The 20,970-nt window shown below is 39.4% G+C and overlaps 1 protein-coding gene across 1 annotated transcript in view; it reads left to right on the top strand.

The window, feature by feature from the left end:
- Positions 1 to 20,970, top strand: part of calcr (calcitonin receptor) — a 49,115-nt gene that overhangs the window by 9,139 nt on the left and 19,006 nt on the right. The window contains exons 2-7 of the mRNA XM_031853758.1: positions 14,097 to 14,162; positions 16,968 to 17,115; positions 17,366 to 17,473; positions 19,965 to 20,050; positions 20,167 to 20,326; positions 20,451 to 20,561. Of these exons, the coding sequence (XP_031709618.1) occupies positions 14,118 to 14,162; positions 16,968 to 17,115; positions 17,366 to 17,473; positions 19,965 to 20,050; positions 20,167 to 20,326; positions 20,451 to 20,561 (658 nt within the window). The 5' untranslated portion in view covers positions 14,097 to 14,117. The remainder of the gene's footprint in view (positions 1 to 14,096; positions 14,163 to 16,967; positions 17,116 to 17,365; positions 17,474 to 19,964; positions 20,051 to 20,166; positions 20,327 to 20,450; positions 20,562 to 20,970) is intronic.

Below are 20,970 nucleotides of genomic sequence, written 5' to 3'. Positions count from 1 at the left end.
TGCACAAGAATACATTTACACAGTGCCGATAAGGACTAGAGTTGAAATAAACCACTTTGAACTCATCAACAAAATGAGTTCACATGCAGATCAAGCATCCGGGGAAAGATATGAAACAGATCCCCTTACTGTCTATTTTATTCTAAAAGTCTTGAATAGAAAATTCAAAGACAGATTATTGAATCCAAGCCTGAAATAAGGAGTGATTATCTTATTTGGAGCTATTTTTAGAGCAGTGACGTCAAGCTAGCCTGAGCAGACGTTTTAATTAATCAACTTTGCATTAGATTGCATGACAATGACTTTTGATCTATAAGTATCTATGCCGCGTTTTTTTTCCGAACAGTCCATCCATCATTTTGAAGAAATGATCCTCAAAGCATATTTAAGTCTTTGGCTGATACTGTGTGTGCCTGACAAAATGTCCTAAAAGCAACATGATTGATATATTTGGACTGTAGCAGACATGCCTGCACGTACATACATCTCTTGTTGTCAAAGCTTTGCATGTAGCCTATTGTATGTACCGGACCATAGTAAAAGTGAGGTGGTGATGCGTTTCTTTGTTTGGAGTCTAGTATCGTCACAATATATGATTTTCCATTAAATTCAAATGAATAGTTTGACATTTTGGAAAATGCACTTATTCACATGTTTGCAAATAGTTAGATGTCAAGCTGTATACTCTTATATGTGATGGTTCAATTTGAAGTTACAGCCTGGAGATGGTTAGCTTAGCTTAGCAGAAAGCAGGGAAACAGCTTGCTTGGCTTTTGAAAAAAATAGGAATTCAAGGTTACAAACTTTGGCTTTTGTATTAAATAAATAACGTAAAACCTTAATGTGCTTTAGAAAAGCTTGTGGGAGGATTTTGTCAGCTTCAGACACGATCAGGCTAGCTGTGCTTTCGGCTCTTTCTGACAGAACCTGTCAGTGGTAACGGTTGGCTCGGCTGTCATGCCGAAGAGAAAGTCGCTTACAATAAAAAGGCCAGTTAGCAATATACAACAGCTGGCAGAGAATGTGCGCATACCTGTGTGCCTGCATGAACGCGTGGTACATTTAATGGTCCCAGTTTGGGGATTTGAAAATATGGTCACCCTATACATGACTACATTTCCAAAACGTTTTGAGGATTTGGCTAAATATCTCATCACTGTGTGTGTAGTAGGCTATATCACAGAATCATGCCATTAAAATGACTTTCTGCCACCTCAATGAGTGTGGGAGAGTTATTAAGCAGTCGGCTACTTGCACATGAAATAGAGTTTTGCTGTCTCCACTGCTCTGAACTGCAGTCAATATTCCACACTCTGCCAAACCCAGTTTAATGGGGTTTTATTACAGGTGCCAGGGCATGACCAATCACAGGGTCATGTTTCCCCCCCTCCCCCCCTCCTTCACCTGACAGACGATGACATTCTGACAAATCAAGTTAGAAATAGCTAACTGAAATGCTTGTTATTATGGGAGACATTATATTCAGTTGAATAGCTGGTTAAAAGTGTGTGTGTGTGTGTGTGTGTTAGTGTGTGTGGCTCGGGCAGTATTGCTCTGTCTGAACGATATGTAGAAGAAGAATAAGAGCCCCGAAAGCTTCTTTTTAACGTTATTTGCTGTCACCATTTTGAATCTATAAATGTTATGCATCAAGCGGGACATAATATTTTGATTGTATAGACTTAAGAACTATGTCAAAATTATGAATGGTAAATAATTAATTAATGATCTGCTTGTTACTATAAAATACGTTTCCTGATTGGTTACCCCCCCCCCCCCTTTCTATTCAATAACAAAACTTGACATTTCATAATGACACTCTCATAACAGTCTTGTTTTCTCTGCATAAATACGAGCGGAATGGGATTAGTCATTTATTCAGCATAGAACGAAAACAACAATCGGAGTTCTAGGTCAGAGCAGAACTGAAAGCAATGCTTCACCTGTTGGGCTGCGCGGGCAACATCGCAATCATGCAACACATTGTTTCTGTGGCGAGTGTTAATTTGCCATTCAGTACCACAAGGTCCTTCTGGTGCTTATTTTTTTTGCCATTTAGATTTTAGACGATTTGATAGAGACTGAACATAATGTCCTTTGCCCAATTTTAGTGAAACATATTGCTGTCATCAGCGAAGAAATTATAAGCGATGCTGTACGTATTATACCCTACTCAGCCCTGTACAGTTCAGAAAATCAATAACTAATGTCATAGAAATGAATGATGATAATAATAATAAAGAAATGCTCGATAACGCTCCATCGTCCACTCTCTCCTCTTTTTCTGCTGCTTCTCTGTCACCTGCATATAGTTTACTTATATAGTTGGTTTACGCCATCAGCAATATAGGCTACTGTGCATTAGTCACCTGAAGACATGAGAGACACCATTAGCTTTTCTTTCAGTGTTTTGGTTTGATTGACTTCAATTGCACATTTCCGCGCAGTTATTTTTCTGTCAGCTCATTTTAGATGTATGCCCTTAGGCATCGCGGATTGTTTTCCTGCAGGCACAGACAGCCAGTAATGGTGATATTTACAGTACAGTAGGTGATATTTACAGTACAGTAGATGTTTTGCGTGAAGGTTGAACTGTTTTGGTTTAGGGAAATGCTTCCTGGGTTTCTTGGAAATGTGTTTCTAAAGCTGCTAATCATTTCCCTACAAAAGGAACACGGTTTAAAAAAAGGTTACGGAGAGAACCAAGATACTTTATATCCATTTAATGAGATTTTATTTCAGTGAGTCTATGTGCATGTGTTATCATTTTGCAGTCTTATTGGATCATGCAGGAGTGATATGCCTTCTGAACCTCGACTGAAATTATTGTGTTGTGCGTCTCTGATGTGCTTTTACTGTGCCTGCTGACACGGAGCTATTTCTGTCAACCTCTTTATTTCCTATTCCTCCCACCTAGCCGGATTTATCATTGAGAATGGTTGCTCCGTTCACACCCCAGAGCATTCAGTTGTTCCAATACGTGACGATCGTTTTCCATCCGAATACGATGCTTTTTGAACTGTCTTGTTTGAGCTTGAGATTGAGTAGCATGATAATGTTTGATCTCCGCCCTCAGGGTCTCTGATCTCATCCTCGGGATCTATTTTCTTTCTGATTGCGCCTCTTGATCCAGAAGGGCTTATCTTTTATTTTTGATTTGTAGCACCTCTTCTCTGCTTAAAACAAGCTGCTCTGTACAGCCATATTGTACAGTGTCCACTCTTCTTCCACTCATATCTCTGCACTCACAGTTGCATTTTGATCTCTTTTATTGTTTAGTAATGCCTTTAATGTGGCGCTTTAGAGTAAAGATATAACCTGTGATCTTGTTGACCTCTAGAGAGCACAAGGGCTTATAATGTCTGCAATGGGAAGGGGAAAAATATAACATTGCCAAGAATCTCCAGATTTTCAAGAGGACTTAAGTATAAATTAAATTCCAGTCGGTATACATTTCGATAGAAATCTCAGTTCTCCTGAAGTACCTTTGTATTTATAATATTCAAAGACGTGTTTAGACTTTGTGGGAAATACGCCTATTCACTCTCTTGCAGAGAGTTAGAGTAGAAGATCGATACCACTTTGAGTGTTCGATAGATGCGAAGCCGCAGCCAGCTAGCGTATAGCTTCTCATAAAGACAGCTATTCTGGCTCTATCCAAAGGTAACACAATTCACCTACCAGCACCTCTAAAGCTCAATAATAAACACACTACACATTCTATTTTTTTATGATTTGGCAAGAACATGGTTAAACATACTTCCCAAAATGTTGGATGTATCTAAATGTTCTAGAGAATTCCGTTTGAGTTATTTTAACGGAGAGGTCATATGGCACTCACCATCTGTCCTCTGCTCTCTGCTTTTGGGCGATGAGACAAACAAACGTCATCGGTAGGTGACAGTCGAGATGTACACTCAGTGGAATGTCAAGAGGAAATGAAGAGGCTGGGGAAAGGAAAGTTTGCCAGATGAAAGGACTTTAATCCCCTGAATATACCCTCCGTTCAGTGGCAAATGTCTGCACCTGAAGCTGTCCACACTGCTTCTGAGAGGCTGAGAGTAACTTAGTCGGTTCAGGAAGTAAACAAAAACGTAGTGGGAAGATGTCAATGTCAGAGAGGAAGCAACTTCTTTGACAGAACAAAGCCTTCTTTTGTAAACAGACTCCTTTGTTTACCGGTATCAGGAGGAGAAAATGTCATTCAGGAGATTATATTGAGTGGATATATTCAATAAACCTGACAACACAGCTGAATGGTCTCTGTTCTTATTGGAAAGGCTGTTATGTTTAGTGACAGTCTGAACTGCAACTACGTTCGATTGTAAATCATCTTAAACTATGTAGCATGACATGCATACTAATGCTCTTAAAATATGCATTTTAATAGTGCTGAACTATTGTTTGTACGTTCTGATCACCTCAGATTCCCATTTATCGATGAAGTGAAGCCTTGTAAATGCAGATTGGCATTGTAATGAAAGGAACATCTGTCCTCAAGATTGCTTATTGTTAAATGATGATATGAAACAAAAAAGTAAGACTTCAATGTGCAGTGTGTCTACAAGTCAGAAAGTTCCCCGATACACTACGGAGTGATTATTTTGTCATGAAACTAGGTCTTTAACCAAACACCATCTCACAAGCGACCCTCGGGATGACATTAGCTCGAATTAATCACTCTTTATGCAAATCAGCTGAAGCTTTGAAACCAGTGTTTTTCTTTTGTTTGCCAGGCTGGTTGCATGGCTGACACTGTTTAACATCTGCTGGTTATTATAGTCTTTAGTGATGTAGTTCTGTTCATGGGCAGATTTGCTGCTTCGGAGAATTCAAAGCAGATGATTGTGATGCACTTTTGCTGTTGCTGAAAATAGAGTAGAAAGACGCTTTTCCAAAGTTTTTTAGGAGAAAGAAGTATGTGTAACTCTGAAATAAATCTCTAATTAGTGGTGGAAACAACAGCCCCAATTTATGTGCAGCATGATGAGCTTGAAAGTAATATGTTAGTTAGTAAAAAAACCCGTTTCATGGGGCAAATACTTCATGGCATTTACAGAGAGAACAGAACAAGCTTGTGTGAATGAACAATGGTCAAACAGTGGCTCAGACCGGACAGTCAGTTGGTTCTGCTGGAAATTGGTCTGAAACTAATGGGGACTACTGTGGATCTTTTGGGTTTAGAGTACTGGTGGTCCCTCTGCAGATTAATGCAAAGACCTTGAGAGACAGATGGAGAGGAAGAGAACAATAGACAGAGAAAGAGAAGTAGGAATGAGGAGTGGAGGAAGTTTGCGAATAGCAGAGCATAATGGGGCAGGTCCTGCCAGGATGCATATGGAGCATGTAATTTAATGCGGGGAGGACTTGGCTGTTGGCGATAAAGTATGGTTCTTCCTGCTGACTTCATTTATTGTAGCTCATTTTGAAGCAGCTTTTATCACTATTTTTTGTATCAACAATGGAGCACAGGACTAATTGTATATGTGAAAGGGGTTGTTCGTAGTGATGAATCCACAGATAATTGTCACCAGAGTGCAGTTCCTCTCAGCTCTGAGGTTGTTGGGTTGTTTTTAATGGCTATTTTACTGTTTTGGTTCAGTCTCAGAGCTCTCACAGTGTCATTTTCAGCAGTGAGGCGGAGGGACCATTAGACCCAGTGCTGCTGCTAGAAACAAACCTGCTAAATGGGAATGTCAGTTCTACTCCTATTCTGTTTCTAAAAAGTAAGAATGAAAAGGATCTTTTTTTTTGGGTTAATGCAGAGTTTTTTGTTTGGATTATAGACCGTCCAGTTTCCATGATCAAGCCAGTGAATCTCTGCTGCTGCTCATTGTTTTCTGCCCTACATTGTCTCATTTCTTAGACTTGAACAGGGGCTGGATTTGAATAATTTGTTGTGTTTTAGAAGTCATACAGCACAGAATGAGAGAGATACACACCATATTTTATTCATGGCAGGCAATATATAGACAACAACAACACAACTTTTCCAGACATGTTCCAGACAGTTTGCTAAAACGAATGTAATGCCCAATTTAGGATCATTTAGGGATGTTACCAGGGGCGTCGTTAGGCCTATTTTAGGGGGGCTGAATATTGTAGTGGGCTATGTTAACACTAAGCTAGCTAGCTAGCTAGCTATCTAGCTATTTTGTTAGAAACTGTCTCCAGTGAGCAAGAGTGTGAACGAGTGAATTCAAAATACAAGAAATAACTATCGACATCTCTCTATTCTTTGCATTAATGTATCTCTCTAGTATTTCGAAAACAATAATATCAGTCCCTATAGAATGTTGTTGTTTATAATCAGTTAGTGCTAGTGAAAACTAAATGTCATAGTGTCCCTCATAACGCTATTGTACCGCTATATCATCCAATTCATTGACCAGATGGATATAAGAAGATTCCTTCCATTTCAGCCCATCATACAATATTTATCGTTCGATAATTAAGATGTACTTGAAATGTGTTTTTTTATTTTTGTTATTCATGTTTTTTTTCTCCATTGAATGGTATATTTGACACTGAACTAGTTCATCGTTATCTCAGTGATAGTGTCCAAATGAGCATAAAATATCACTGGTATGTAAAAACTACACGGACAACAAAATAGATGTAAATGTTGATCAAAATCGTATTCCCTTCTGCTCATAATAAAACAAGTAAACAACTCAAAAGTTGACACTGTCGGGTCCATTCTCCATCCATTGTGTGCGGTCCCTATAAGAATTAGGATTTAGGAATGACGCGGATATGAAAGCTAGTTTATCCGTCTTTCCTTTACAAGCAGGAAAATTATTTCTCTCTCTTTATTTGAGAAAAGTTCATATTTGTGTTGTCAAATTTCACTATGACCCTGAAATTCTGTCTCTTGTGTTATCATATACTGAAAGCAAGCAAAACTACAGAGCAAAATCGCACTCGTTCTGATTGAACCAATCTATGAACTGTCTGAAACAATGGATATCCGCGGTCCCAAATGGGCCCCAAAAAAATTACGCACGCAAACATGCCCCTCTCCTTGGGGCTAAGCCCCCCCTTTCTTTGAATCCTAGAAACGCCCCTGGATGTTACAGAAATGGAAAAACCATGCTCACTTTGTGATGTTACCCAACAGTAAAATAAAAAAGGAGTCAGCCTAAGATGCATGGGCCCACGTAAGTCTGTTAACTGCAGTTGAATTATTAGCTGTTGGAGTCCAAACGGTTCCATGTAGTAAGTGGAGAGGAGGAAACGGTAAAATGGTAAGAGGGCTCCCATCAGTCTGCCTGGCAAACACTGAGAAACAAATTTACATATGATGAATGTTTCAAGTGCTTGAAAGGAGTCCATGCCAGTTAGAAGAATAATGGCGTTAATGTATCTGGATGAAGTCTAGACTATGACGAGATGATACCCACCAGAGTCTTGTTGCACTGCTATCCATGTTCCCCATCCCTCCCCTGTCTGCCCGTTCGGTTGCTTTCTGGTCTAGCAGAGGAAGTGTGTGGGATGTCGTGGCATTAGAGAGCAGGTATAAATCAACTGTTTACACAGAGCCAGGGACAGTCCTCTTATTACAGAAGGCTTGTTTTTAACAGCTAGAACACTGGAGCACACGATGCTCTCGTGCTTCAGTGCCCCTAACCGTATTCCTGTCACTTCACCGGTGAATAATTGGCTGGATTTGAGACTGGTGCTTGAGCTCCAATGCTGGAAGGCAATATAGCTCCTTTAGGGTGAGTTACCGCACTAAATATCTCTTCAAGGGCAGAGCTTTTAATAAAGGACGTGGGAGCTGGTGTCCTCCAGCGCAACATAAAATAAAAATCAATTTCACTTCAGGTTAATCATTGCTTAAAATTTGGAGAATGAAACGGCTTAAGAATGCACAACATACAAGTTTGTATCTACATTTAAATGTGCTCACGTCCTGATGAATCACATTATGCTGGAGGAGATAACGGTCCAATCAATCCAGACTATGAAGGCTTTGTGTATTCAGATGCTTTTTAATTTTTTTACTCATCATGGAGATGAATTTCTCTGTCATAATCTCTTTGGTCCTCCACTGGTTAATCATCAACACATTCTTGGAGTGTTTGGGATGCTGACACTGTAAATCAGGCTTCAACAATCCTTCACTGGAACCTCATTGTAGTCCGTAGTCTGCATTCACAAGTGATCAATCCGCTGCCATTGTTTTGGGCTCAGAGACTGTATGAATATACAATTAATTTCATCATATCAAAACCATTAGCGAACAACACCATTGACTGATGGACTATGAGTGTCAATGTTTTGTTCAGGTGCTGAGTCATTGATGGCCTTAATTGGTAAAAATGTGGAACATTTTGTTTAGATTGGCAGACGATGACACAAGTCTCATTATTTTTCTAAATCTCTACTATTAACAGCGTGGGCCTGCAGCTGTGCTGAATCACATGTGCTGAGTCCTCTAATAAGCTAATAAACAAGGCATTTTAAAGGCACCTCCGGATATTCAAAAAATGTACTGTAGCCCTCTTTTGCTTAAACAGGAAACTGTTTGAGGCTGGACTGGGTTTTATGTGGAGGAGGTGCAGGTTCAGCTGGGCCTTCAGGTTTTTGGGAACAGTCATCCTCAAACACTGGGTCGGGACTCACAGATAGGTCGGGAACAGGAGAGAATTTTAGGGTTCAATTGTTGGACAGCGGGAAGGGTCTAGGTCAATTTATTCTCGGCACTTGCCGACTAATTGTTAAATTCTAACAAAAATAATTGCATAAAAACATTTTTTAATTGTTGTAATTGTTTTTATTCAAGGGCAAGATCCAAATAAAATACTATTGTAAACACTGTGGAAGGTCTTGCCTTTTTAAATAGATTAATCTTAAGGTTTAACTCTTATCAATCTTAACAATTGCACATTATTGTGATTTTCTGTTATGCTGCTTTTCTTTAAGTACTTCAGATACAGTGGTATCAGAGATACAGTAGAACAGGGAGGAGGACTAGGACTGTGGAACACAGACAGATTGGTTGAAAATATGATGTGTCACCATAACGGGAACCTGTTTAATGTTTAAAGGATGTGCGAGCTGATGAATCTCTTGGATCTGCTCAGAGAGTCAGAGAGAACGCCTTAAATATGTAGCCGGAAAAAGGGAGAAAGAGACAACTGGAGAGGGAGGGAGGGCAGAGCTTTAAAAGGGGAACATCGCAGGAGGAGAAGAATGGGAGCGATATGAGAGGGGGAGGTGGAGCGAAGACAGGGGGATGGGGGGTAGAGGAGAGAGAGAGAGAGAGAGAGAGAGAGAGAGAGAGAGAGAGAGAGAGAGAAACAAGGTGAGAGGGGAAATAGATTAAAAGAGCAGAAGATATATGGAAGTGAAAAAGAAAAGAGGCCTGAGAGGAAATGAGAATGCAGAGAACAGTGGGATATGGGTGGGGTGAGGATGGGGAGGGAAATACATGCTCGGAACGACGCAAGCTTGTTTCTTTTGACCGTATTTGGAGAGACTGGCATAATATATTTTTAAAAGGGGTGATAAGGCCAAAAGACACAAAAAAGTAGAGCTGTCACCTATTTTACTGTTTACCTGTTTCAACTCAACACGACCTTGACTCAGAAATATGCTAGTTTCAAGTCGTGCTGACAAGAGACTCAGAGCAGAGTCATACAACTACAAGGCCCTAATTAATGAATTCTTATTTTTTTATGTTATTTCCTCTAAACTGCATATACCAGCCTACAGAACATACTATTCATTTTCTGGCAGCCAAATTTCCACTTATTTCTGTATTGTTTGAACATCAACTCGTAGAGACTAGAAATAATTTTGTGATATACAGAATGTGATTATCTATCACAGGGAAAATGTGTTTTTTTTGTGTCAAAGTCACATGATATTCCTGTTTGTTAGAAGAAGTTCACAAATCTCTCTCTTGGCACTCTGACATCCAAGTTTCACAAAAATCAGCCGACATAGTTCAGTTCAGTTCAGTTCTTTAAATTATATTCACTTGCTATTAAGTCAGAAACTCAAAACTTACAAAAAAAAACATAAGCAAACATTAATGCACCAAAAAGTACAGCATGTTCGCTTACCGTTTAGTAAATCTAGTTGGATTAGTCCATTGTTGGCAATGTTGCAAATCAAGAAGCATGGAAATATGTCGATTTAAAAGATTTTCCCATCAGTTTAATTAACTACTTTAAATTGTCAAGTACTAAATTAGCCTAAAACAGTCATTCCTGCTTGTTATTTCATCATTTAAGAGTTTACAAAAATGTCCTACATCATGATAAATATGTATATAGTGATTCAATAAGAGGACTTTATAATCATATCACTTACTTCTGTACATATGTTTAGTATTTGTTTATATTTATTGGTATAATAAAAAAATACATTCCTTCAAAGAAATACGTGCGTGTTTTACCGGATTACATTTTTTCTTTGGACATTTCAAAAATGCATTGAACAAAGATAAGAATTGTAAATTCAGTGCATGTGCACCGTGCCTCATGCCTCTTTATAAATGTTGATTCATTGTGTGTGTTCCCAGAAGGCCACAGAGATATCCAATGCACCTGATGCTTTCCCTGATGTCGTTGACAGCACATTCAGGAGGCCATGACACGTACATTAAATTACTTGAGGGGACGTGTGATTATGGATGTGTTGTTGTAGAGTTGTTAACCCCCTGTTGTAGTAAGCAGTATAGTAGTAAAGAGAGTCCTTCAGTATAGGTTATAGATCATAGCTTGTAGACCAGTGAAAATATTTTCCTTTTTAGACAAGACTTATGGGACAGCCGTGTGCAGAAGTTCCACAATCTGTCCATTCGTCAAACTAATCCACACAAGCTCGCATTGCAATACAGCTCGTTTGTCGTGGCCCCGTGAATGGGATGCCAAATCACGTCCTTGTGGCTGCTCCCTTCAGACTGAGTGATGGGCTCCGAAGTGGTGAGACGTCGGAGGCGGGAGGGGGCCAGATCGAGCTGCTGCATCCTCCATTACTTGTGATGTCAGCACAGATCTGTGTTGTCACCGTGCCAGTGACCGCTCACTGAAAGAGGATAGAGAAGAGATGGTTGGCTCCGTCTCCTGACAGAGCGATGTAATGATGACTAAATGAGAGGGAGAAGAAAGGATGAGGGGTAAACTGAGGAGGAAAGTAAAAAAGAGGGCAGAGAGAGAGAGTCTCCTCTCTCAAAACACATGGCAAAACACATAAAATCAGTAAAATCAGGACACTGTTATTCAATTTTTATAGAGTTTCTGGGAACAATAAAAGAAAGCCCAAGGCAATATGTCTTCCATCATCAAAAAAAAAGAAAGAAAAAAAAATCTTTCAAACTTTCTCCAAATGAAGGTACAAATGTATTTTGTACTAGACTTGAGTTTTAAAATGTTGATATTTAAGTCGACCATCAAAGACAATACATTTAACGGACTCAGACAGTAGGTGGATTATACAAAGAGTATACGCTTTGTATGAAGGTCAGTCACACATTCATTGTGTATCTTTGTAAAGTATAGAACTCCATGAAAAAGACCCTTTTCAAACTAGAGCAATGTCTGTTCAAGGGCACAAATTCAAGAGTAAAACCTTTAGTTTTTAAACGTTCCTTCTACAGTTACTTTCAATACAGTCACCACAGGAAATGAACGAGTCTGTTTTTTTAAAGTGGTTAATTTAAGAATCTAAGGAGTAATCAATGATGCAAAAGCAGATTCTCTCAAATCCTCATTTTCACTGGTTGAGTTTTCACTTGATCTTCATGCTGAACAGCATTCCTGGAGAGGATCAAGTGCTTTGCATGTGTACTATGCACTCAGCCCATTAGAGTGCTTTCTCTTGTCTCCAATTTTTTGGGGTCTTGTCTTTTTAATGAGCTACACATGCTTCAAGCCTGACAGATCACATCATATTGGACCTAATGGCTTTGGGGACTATGCTTAGGAAGAGTTAATGGGTAAGACAGAAATACGAAAGAAGCCAAAGCTCCCCTCGCTGTAAGTCAAATATAGAGTTTGAATAAACTATCACATGTGCAGCAGAGATATTCAACTGTGAAACTTGCTGTTGGCAAATGTATTATTGATGGGCTGAGAGTGTGTTAACGTGTTGAAATGTTCCAGAGATTATTGGTGTCTCAGATGATCCCCATTGCTACCCCAACTAACAGCTGAGGTGTTTTTTTAACCTTTGGAAAGAGTCTGGATAGATGTTTCTACCTGTTTCCAGTCTTTATGCTAAACTCAGCTAACCATCTGCAGGCTGTAGCTTAACATTTACTGTGCAGACATCAGAGTGATGTAAATCTTCTCATCTAACTCTCTGCAAGAAAGAGAATAAGTGCACTTCCCAAGACGTTGAACTATTCCTCTAAGTGTTAACAAATGACTGATTCTTTTTTGTCTTTGGTGTGGAAACTTTTTACACGTTAGTGCTAATTGTCCCGATGTGTCTCTGCTGTTGTTTGACTTGTAGAATGTCTCGCTATCAGAGAATATCCCACTTTCAGACAAATCACAAATCACACACTGATGCACACCCAGAGGTGAAAAGCTGATAATTGACGAGTGTGAATTTCCTGCCCTGGCATGATGGTGTTTTTTATAGATCCTTTCTTCCTAGAGGCCATTTTGAGATCCATTATCTTCCTCTTCTGCCGTTTTTCTTTTCCCCTTTGTCTTTGATTGGTGTTTTTGTGTGCTTCTTTGTCTTCCTTGTGTTCTTTTTTCAAAGCACAGATACAGAGCGGTCTGTCGCGGTGTCCTTGACTGAGCTTTCCAGCATGCTGGATGCACACGTGTGCGCTGTATCGTCTGTTGTTATACTGGAAATATTGAGCGGAGTTTAGGAGCAGAGTTTAGGAGCAGACATGTGGCCAGGCTCCTCCTGGCCACATGTCGCAGTGTCCAGTCTATAAAATTTCCGAAAATAGTGGAAAATGCCAACCAACCAAGGTTATGTCATCAGATGACTTGTTTTGTCCGATATAATCAGTTTACTATCATATATTACAAAGGTATAGCATCAAATCCTCACAATTTAGAAGCTGGAACTAGATATTGTTTGGCATTTTTTCCCCCTGTAAAATTACATAAACAATTAATCAATTTTCAAAATAGTTGCTGATTCATTAGATTAATAGACTAATAGTTTTAGCTCTACTCTATTGTATGCATAATGAAGCAGAGGGTAGGTCTATATCTGGGCCTGGGACAGATAATTAAGAGTGGTCTTATTCTGAGAGTAGATTTAAGAAAGAGGATGTCTCGGGCTACCATTAGTGATGATAATCATCCTCACAATTACCATAGATTATAAATGAGAAATTTGAAATTTGAGGGAAATCCGAGGGGTCAGAGATCAGCACTCCTAGCCTTAAATTCTTGGCAGATTTAGTTGCAGGTTTATTTGTCATCCTCCTGCTAAAAAGCCGACCACATCAGTGTGTGTCTGAAAGCCAAAAGAAATGCTATCAAACCTGCTCACCTTTCACAGTGACTTATAGGACTTAGAGGCATGTCTATCTGTCTATCTGTTAAAAAGTCTGCCCCCTGGGCCGCTGCGGGGTGTGGACAACCACCAGTAGGTGGTCCTAACTGTTCAAACTGTGGAGTGATGGGCTTACAACAGGGACTCTGAAAGCCAAAGCAAATAGACCTGAAGTGAATTTTAATCTCACATGCGCTCGGTTACTAAACTGGCAGATCGCTGCTGCTGCCGTCCTGCAGGAGTGGAGCACAAAATGATTAATGACCATTAACTATTTTTGTCTGACTGTTTTTTTCTGTCTTTTTTCTTCCTCCTTTCTCTCACACAATACAACGTTAATCTCCCTTGAGGTTGTTTTTGATATATTGACTCGAACACTTTCTCTCTGTTGCTCAGACACAAACACACAAGCAAATAGAGGAACCGTGAAACGTCATAAACTGCAGCGCCTTTGCTGCAGTGTTTTGCATTTCAGATTAATGATTCCAGTTTTCTCCTGAGGCCATTATCCTGATTTGAAACAGCCATTGGTTTGTTCAGCCAGTCACTGTCACAGTTTAGACAACTTTTTTTCTGTTAGTTGTAACGTGTTGTTCTCTTCTCTCCCTCTACAGATTTGCCTGTGAGAAGAAGATATGACGTTAGCGGGCTCACTTTGGATCCTTTGGTTTCTCCTGGTGGTAAGCTCGCAATTTTTAAATTCAAGGAATGCTGTAAGGTAAACTTTCCCTTCTCTTTTTACCCATTATGTATGCTGCACACGTGCGTTTAAACATAGGATTACATTTTCATTCAATGGACATGTAATATGATGTGGTCTATAGCGGTTTTCTTTTCTCAGAAAAAGATCTCATGATTCATTTTCACTCACCATTTATAATTACAGTTTATAGTTAGCTCAGCTTGTTCATTACAAACTTAGATGACCAAGAAGAGAGTATGTGATCCATGACTGCACGTTTCTGCAAGTTCTTACTATATGTGATCCTTTTATGCAGATGATGTCCGGTCTATAATGTCTGGCATTTTGCTTGCATGTATACTTGTTTTGGATGAAGACACAAAATTAAACTGTCATATCTGTAATACCTCATCGTGCATTTGAAGTGGGTTTATGCATTGTGTTTTATTGTGTACAATATATATATATATATATGTATATATATATATATATAGGAATGAAAAAGTCTGGAACAAAATGAAGAAGCAGAAGCTAGCCAAAGTGCAATGCCCAAAATTCTTTAAACTGTTAAACATAAAACATTCCCCTTCTACATTACAAAATATTTATGATCCTAAAAATACTTGGACAAATTGGAAATTTACAACCACAGGTGTTCATCTGTTCCCTTTGAAATAACAGTATCTGGGTAGTACACATCAGATTTTACAGGTGCCCTGTTCATAATTTAGTGCAACCACATATACAATTCCTTTCAGTCCTGCACTAATATGCCACAATCTTATATATTGAAGCATAAAGCATAATGTGTGTCTGTATTTCCTGAAATGCATTGCTGTTGGTGGTTTGTGCCCACCAAATATAAAGTGTTATCTTTCATCTGATTTCAAAACAGCTTGGGGGGTTGAGTCATATTCACAGTGCGCTCCAGTGTTTTACATGAATTAGCTTACAGCGATGTTGCAATCATTTTGGTACTATATTCTGTCATTTATAATAGGCCGATTTGTCAGAAGAAGGGGTTATAATTAAAGAAATCAAACTTTGAAAAGTCCTTTTGATGGACTCTCTTCTTAAAAATAGCAGTACACCAATTGGCTTGATGAGGATTCTATATAATAAATGGTATTTTAAACGCCGTGGCTCTAAATTATTGAAAAGATCAGAGACAATATTCACCGTGTTCCAGAATAGAGGTCTTTCATGAGTCATTGTCCCTAATGAAAGCAAAACAGTTGGTCCACTATTCTTCAGTGTCAGAGATAATGGAAGTCTCGATTGCCTTTGCTGTTAAGTATCACGCTTGACTTTGAGTTTCAGAATAGTATCATGTAAAATGTTTTCGACCTAATGTACCGTGTTCTTCTTTACGTGTCTGTGCTTTCTTTTTTGAGTGGCCTTGTCATTGATTCAGGGAGATGAATGGATTTTAGTAGGCGAGGAGAAGCCTTGACATCTTTTTTCTCATCTGTTGATATTGGTGGTGGCCTGGTGGTCGTATGTATGACGTCATTTACTTCAATGATTGGAGTGACATCATATGTACGGCTGCTAAACTGCTACATGGGACATCGGCATTCTCACACAGTTTTGTTTTTTTTAAGTACATATATTACAAGAGTTTATCAGACAGGTAAGAATGGTATTTTTGGTCAAAGAGACGGAGATCGGAGGTTTGCATCTCAATTATGATAAAGCACATGGAGACAATTTCATAGGAAAAGTATTACCATTCCTTAAATGATTTATTAAATGCAAGTGCATGAGCCTGACACTCTGAGAGGCTTAAATTTCAGCCCAAAGAATGTGTGAGATCAGTCACACAAAAATGGGCTCCTTATCCTTCATTGAGCATCTTCGTTACTAATGCTACCTCCAAATACAAACAATAGAGCAGAGATAAGATTCATTTGGAGGAAATAGGCTGCTTAACTTCTTTTGTGAGCTCCAAAACACACTTTAATGGGTTACATGAACAGTGAGTGACTAGAATTTCAAAGCGGAGTAAAATCCTCATCAGATCAGCTTTGAATTTGCTTCAAAAACCCTGCATGCATATTCTTCCATTTCAATCAGGAGAGACTTGTTTTATAATTTAACAATGATTTATTACACATGCATCAAATATGAAATGTGCAAAGTCTTTGGCATTTGGACTCCATCCTGAAGTAATATCAGCGAGGGTAGGGATACTGAGGTCCGATAGGCCTAATCCCCCCTGGAGTCCAGACACTGGTGGTGGTGGTGGTGAAAGGAGTTGCTGCAATCTGATAATGAATCAGGAGCATGACTGTGATGCTGACTGGAAGTGACTGGGTGGAGGAGGGTCGCATCTGCTTAAAGCTGAGATGACAACTGATAGCAGCGGAGAGGAGAACACTTTTCAAAGTTTGACAGCAAGATGTGATTGGCTGAAGGAAACTGTGTGCAGAATCTGGTTGGTTACTTAAAAGTGCACGCCCCCAATCAGCTGATAGAGTAATTACAAGGAGAGGAGAGACGGCGATTATGAATCAGTGTCTTCCTGACTGAACTTGCGCTTAAGCTTCATTTAATTTTTTTTATCTTACATAATGGTGCGTGTCTTTATCTAAGCATGATGAAACTGTGAAGTATTGTGAATTTCGATATCATCATCATCATCCAAGATAATATTTATGCTTTATCTTTGACAGTCAAGGAAATGTAGATCAGAGCAGCAACCACAACCTCCCTCTCTACACTCCATACTCTGTTCCAAGTCAAGTACGGACATGTTTTCTTCCCCCTTCCTCTCACCTCTTGTGTCATGTTGTCTCCACAGCGCTGGGTGGCGGGAGGCGCAGAGTCAATCTCAGATCCATCACTCAGGCCTGGACATAGCATGACAGATGGACATGGCCAGACGCTGAGCAAGGGTCAATATAAATGTCTTGAGCTCTCCCACAAAGACCACCAAGATAACAGAACCGGTGAGAGGCCCAACTCATTTCAAGGCTTCTTAAGGCCAAATGGATTACCTTTGGGAGAGCGTCACAGGTGTAATGGTGTTGTAAGGTGGTGGATTGGGAGCAGAACTTATTTAATATTCTTGTTCAAGGTAATGATAGTGTTGCCACTGAGGGCTTTTAGATTGGGAGCTGTAGCTGTAGGGAACAGAAAAGTGTGTGTTTGTAATAACACGGAATAGTCATTACACTTTTTTTCCTTTTTCTTTACAAGTTACCTTTTGTGGACGCATGTGGGATGGCTTATTGTGCTGGGATGAGACACCAGCTGGGACGTCTGTAACACAAAACTGTCCAGATCACCCAGACCTGGACCCAACTGGTAAGAAAGATAAGCCCTTCTCACACAAATACACAACAACAAGCTCCCTGACGTTTTTAATTCCAGTTCAGCAGGCAACATAGAAAACAATCCAATTTCCTGTGTGTGATGGAGATCAAAGGTCACAGGGCTGATTGTATGACAAAAAAAAGGCCCACTGGCCAGCATGGGACTTCAGGAAGCTAGGAGGATTTTATTTTGTATTTGATGTGCAACAGTCAGGTGAGAGATGGTTTTAAGATTCTATCAACTCATAATGCAAGAACGGCAGGTATTGTCACGGTGCCAGTACAATAATATAATATGGTTTTAAAATGTAATCAAACTACTGAATGGCATTAGCTGTTTTATACATGCTTCACAATCACTAACTCATTCGTCAGCTGTGTGGCTACCAGCTGACTTGTAACTCCCAATAAAATTCATTCTTTATTACTCTGCTGATCCACCATCCCAACAGCCTCCTTATATTTTTGGTATAGTTGAATTAACTAAGATGTAATGTCCACATGTTTATTAGGGAGGGTTTAGTTCTTCAAGCAGAAATCGTGTTGCTGCTCAGATTCTTTAGATTCGTTCTGCTCCCTCAAAGAGCACTAAAGCTAACCACAGTATTTAACACTTTACTATTCATGGTCAGTTCCTTAATGCAAGTGTCTCCGACTAAAGCGTATAATGTAATTGCATTTTATGCATCATGTCCAAAGCAGATATGATTTATGTTGAGATGTAAGTGTATATTTCCTCATTTAAAGGAAGATGTCATGATCAATCATTACAAGTACCGGTGCTGTAGTGCTTTTGCCCGTCATTTAAAACAACATAGCCAGTAATGTGACATATTTTTGGGTGTCTTCTGTTCTGTTTTGTAGGTCATACTCTGTGTTGATTGTTGTCCTTATTAAGAGGTGCATTATAAAAACCAAGTCCTTTTATTTCCATCACTTTGGTCCTGACTCAAATACGTCTTGAACTAGATTGTCAAATGCGGTACCAATATCCATTGTGCCCAGAGGATGAATCATAATAACTTGATCTACGCCCATCAGAAGGTTAACATTTTCACTTGAAATATCTCAATACCTACTGGATGGATTGGCATCACATTTTGTACAGACAATCATGGTTCCTGAGGATGTAATGAATTCGATGATCTTAGCTTTTTTTTTTTGTGCCACCAGGTGCACATTTTGGGTTTTGAGGTAAATGTCTCAAAAACTATTACAATGATTACCAGGATAAATTCATTATGGCAATCCCTTGACTTTTCATTTAGTCAAGATTTTAATTTGTTTATTATGTTTGTGTATGATGAAATAGCTGCAGAACTACTGACATTCCCATCAGCCTCAGCTGTACTAAGCGCTTATAATATTCTAAATTAAGATTGTGAACGTGGTAAACATTTCACCTGCAACCTCAGCATGTTAGCATTGTCTTTCTGAGCATGCTAGCAAGCTAACCTTAGCATTTAGCTCAAAACATTGCAGCTAGAATGGCTGACTCTTGGTCTTCTTAATAACTAAAGGAGGAAGACTTGCACAACAGAGAGTGCAAAGGAAAGCTAGAACACGATAGTCGTAAACTAGATACAAGGTAAATCAGTATGTTTTATCAACCAGTCTGAATCAAAACAGACATACAGTATATTTATATTGAATTTGACTCGATCATGTGATTTTGGATCGCGGTGTACTACACTATGAGCAGTGTTTTCATTGTGAGGAATGCATGGCTCAATAATGTCTGGTTGAAGAAATCCAGACTCGAGTCATGTCTGATTTAGGAGATGCAGGGGAGTGGAGGGGGGGGGTTAGGAAGAGGACAGAGATAGACTGCAAAGAAAAGAGGGCTTACAAAAAAAACAGAGAAGTCGGAGTCAGAGAGATGGATGGGGAGAGAGAATATGCACGAGAAGAGAGAGATTGTGTTTTTGTAAGACAAAGCTCATAAAGGATATTCTCAAACTGCCTGTGACGTTAAGAGTCCCCTTATGGCTGCTCATTTGAAAGCCAATGCTGCTGATATGAGGCTTCAGGTGGAGACGTACAGTTGGAAGTGGATGCCGAACAGTTGATGAGCTGACGAAGAAGACTAGGCCGCCAGGCTACGGTTGCTGTTGTCAGGACCAATGTGATCGCATTCTTAGCCCAGTCACAGATCTACAGTACAAGTGGTTTGAAGCTCAGCGTTTGAGAATTAGCCAGAAAATTTCTCCAAAGAGGGTATTTTCTGTTTGACAGAATGTTTGATAGTGCATGCCACGTTCAATTAATCACAGTTGCTCAGTAATGCTAAAATTCAGGTTTCAATTTTTGTGTTTGGATGATGCTGAAAAACAAAGACGGAGTAAAGAACATGGACGAACCTAAAACAGAAGCATTAATGTGCCAATAAGTAATTTGATTTAGAGCTTTCAGGATAACCATTGATGAATTATTCTGTTGTCAAGCTGATGTGAAGTAATTGCATATTTTGTTATTCTTTCCAGAAAAAGTGACCAAATATTGTGCCGAATTGGGTAACTGGGTCCAGACTGGGTCCACTTGTCAACCAGCTTCAAAGAACAAACTAGAGGTATATTGTGTTACTGGCTTTTTCCCTTTAAGTAATGGAAGAACCAGATGAAGCTATAGTCTCAGCTGCCCTGTACACTAATTTCCACGCTGAACTTTCCTTTTTTTAATTCTTAGAAGGAAGTCCCCCATTGTTTAAGGGATGCTGCTGGAGAGCCGGCCACAGAGGTCAAAGGGGTCAACACAGAAACAGGTGGTGTTGTGGAAAAAATGATCCTCGAGAACGAAAAGAAATGCTCAGAGAAAATGAAGCAAGATCCATCTCATAATGAATCAGGTAACACTCATGCGTAACTTTGATCTACCGCCAAATTATTTTATTATGCATCAACATGATTTGTACATGAGAGTTCAAAACTTATGAACAAGAGGCCTGTAAATATATATTGTTGGTGTTACAGGGCTGTTCTGCAGTCGTAACTGGGATGGCTGGCTGTGCTGGGACGACACTCCAGCGGGAACCTTCGCCTCCCAAAACTGTCCAGATTATCTTCTTGACTTTGAACCCACAGGTGAGAATTTTGCTTTTGTTTTAAAGGTCGTCTGATATCTTGTTAATCTCTTCTGACCTTATTGTCCTGTATTTGGAGAAGATTGACTATAAAGTTGCTGTGAGGATTGATTTGTGAATCTAATTGGAACACAGCTGCACAGATTTATAGACTGAATGTAGAGAATTTGTAACATACAGTATAATTCATCACATATTTGTTCTTTTTTAGAAAAGGCCACTAAGTACTGTGGAGAAGACGGGCAGTGGTTTCACCTTCCAGAGAGCAACACGACTTGGACTAATTATACACTCTGTGCTGTCAACAATAAGGAGAGGTTGAAGGTAATGTATCCTGATGTACTGTATTAACTATGCATCCAGGATTTATTGTACAGATTATGATTCTCGGTAATTAAGCTTAATAACAA

Source organism: Anarrhichthys ocellatus, unplaced genomic scaffold (assembly GCF_004355925.1).
Source record: "Anarrhichthys ocellatus isolate YVR2014 unplaced genomic scaffold, GSC_Weel_1.0 scaffold14, whole genome shotgun sequence".
Taxonomy (NCBI): Eukaryota; Metazoa; Chordata; class Actinopteri; order Perciformes; family Anarhichadidae; genus Anarrhichthys; species Anarrhichthys ocellatus.
Note: the sequence above shows the minus strand (reverse complement) of the source record. Positions and strands in the feature narration are given on the sequence as shown.